The 1888-nt window shown below is 33.2% G+C and overlaps 1 protein-coding gene across 1 annotated transcript; it reads right to left on the bottom strand.

Moving 5' to 3' along the window:
• Nucleotides 1-619: 619 nt before the first annotated feature.
• On the bottom strand, nt 620-1519 carry LOC131640428 (auxin-binding protein ABP19a-like). The gene has a single exon (XM_058910825.1). It carries the CDS (start codon nt 1472-1474, stop codon nt 842-844), a length of 633 nt encoding a protein of 210 aa, XP_058766808.1. The 5' UTR covers nt 1475-1519; the 3' UTR covers nt 620-841.
• Nucleotides 1520-1888: the final 369 nt, after the last annotated feature.

Here is a 1888-nt window from a genome sequence, read left to right as displayed (position 1 = left end):
TTTAAAAGTCTGTAAAGAAAGAAAAGAAAAAAATTAATCAACCCACTTTCATCTCATTATAAACAGTAACCCTAATTCTTATATACCATATCATGAAAAGCTAATAGCCCCCTCAACAATTTAATTTGTTCTATCACTTCAACCATCACCTTGAATAATTTCAACAAGTTACATCCGGACACCTTGAATAATTTCAACAAGTTACATCCGGATATCATTCATACTCACATCACATCCTCTTGACGGCACAACAAGAATGGAGAATATGAATGGGAAGCTTGTGTTAAGGAGGCACCCTAATATAGTATTCCTTCTGCCCAAAAATAAATGTTACATTTTGTAAAAAATTATTTATTCTAAGTGTTCTTTTTAGTTTTCAATACAATTTTAGTTTTTATCTCTCAATTGTACTCTCTAATTAATACTTTTCATTTATTATTTCTCTCATATTACATTAATGATAATAAAAATACACCCATAATAAATAAGAATAATTTGATAAAATTGTCATTCTCTCTATTTTATTTATTACATTTTTTTAATATGCGTGAAAGTGTCAACTATAACATTTATTTTGAATTAGGGAGTAATATTATTCTATTGAATGCAATTCATAATGGGAAAAGGAAGAAATTGAATCTATAAAAAGCAGTTTTGATAATACTTCACTTACATTTATTCATCTCATCTCACAAATTTATAAAGTTACCATCATTCAAAAAACTAACAACATTGACACAACACAACAACAAACAACACAACGAAACAAGTTCAACAACAATTAAAAGAGAACACAGGAATCCTAAATCCTCATTCTCTCATGGATAACAACGTAGTTTAATTAACCACTGCCTCCAAGAACACCTTTAAGCTTCTTCACTAAACCAGCATCAAGAAAAGTAGTTGCAGTAATCAACTCAGTAGGAAAATCGCTCTTAAACAAAGCGAAATCCAATATCTGTAAACCAGGATTAGCACTACTAAAGCTAACAAAAGCAAGCGCATTAGAACGACCACTGTTAATTTGGAAATGCAACAAACCTTGTGGAAAAACCATCACATCACCTTTGTTAAGTGTTTTAAGGTAAACAACGTTAGCAGATGAAACAAAACCAGCAAGAATTGTTCCTTGAATAACAACCAATACTTCTGAAGCACCGGGGTGAGTGTGAAGTGGAATAACTCCACCTGGAGCTAAATCTAAACGCGCAATGGAGATTCCAAGTCCGTTTACGCCAGGAAATTGTGCGTCGAATGCAGGTGTAACGGCGGCTTTGATAATGTTAGTGGTGTTTCCACTTGTGGCTAGGCCGTGGAAGACGAAGTCATCGGCGGTAACTTTTTTGGGTGTTTTGCAAGAATATCCGGCTGGGCCGTTTGGTGCATTGTAATCTGCTACGCAGAAATCTACTACTGATGCATGGGAGAGGGAAAGAAGAGAGAAAATGAAGAAGATAGTTAGAATCATCTTCATTTTGTTGGTGATAGGGTTGCTTGTTTTGTGTGAGTTTTTGTGGTGGATTTAGTTCATTATATAGAGAGTGGAATGGTGAAAATGTTATTACTGTTGGTATATATAGATTCACTATGGATAAAAAAAAATTCTCATAGATGATGTATGTTGAATAGATAGATATTTTGAGGTAGGGTTGGTTCACGTGATTATCAACTTTTTCTTTTAGGATAACAACAAGAACCGTCTTTTTGTTTGAATTCAGGAAAATAGGATCTTCTAAGTATCTTCTGTATATTGTTTCTTCAAGTGGTATGTTCGTCCAAATTTTTAGGGTTATTAATGGAATTAACGCCTACTAGTACTTAGACCCGTGCGAGGCACGGGTTAAATATTTTCTAACGTAAAAAAAATATTTTAAAGACATTTATAATT

This window comes from Vicia villosa, unplaced genomic scaffold (genome assembly GCF_029867415.1).
Source record: "Vicia villosa cultivar HV-30 ecotype Madison, WI unplaced genomic scaffold, Vvil1.0 ctg.003122F_1_1, whole genome shotgun sequence".
NCBI classification, from domain to species: domain Eukaryota; kingdom Viridiplantae; phylum Streptophyta; class Magnoliopsida; order Fabales; family Fabaceae; genus Vicia; species Vicia villosa.
This window is presented reverse-complemented; position numbering and strand designations above follow the sequence as displayed.

Bases quoted from the DNA above. Each gene is read 5' to 3' on its own strand.
- LOC131640428 (XM_058910825.1), bottom strand. From the start codon at position 1,474: ATGAAGATGATTCTAACTATCTTCTTCATTTTCTCTCTTCTTTCCCTC.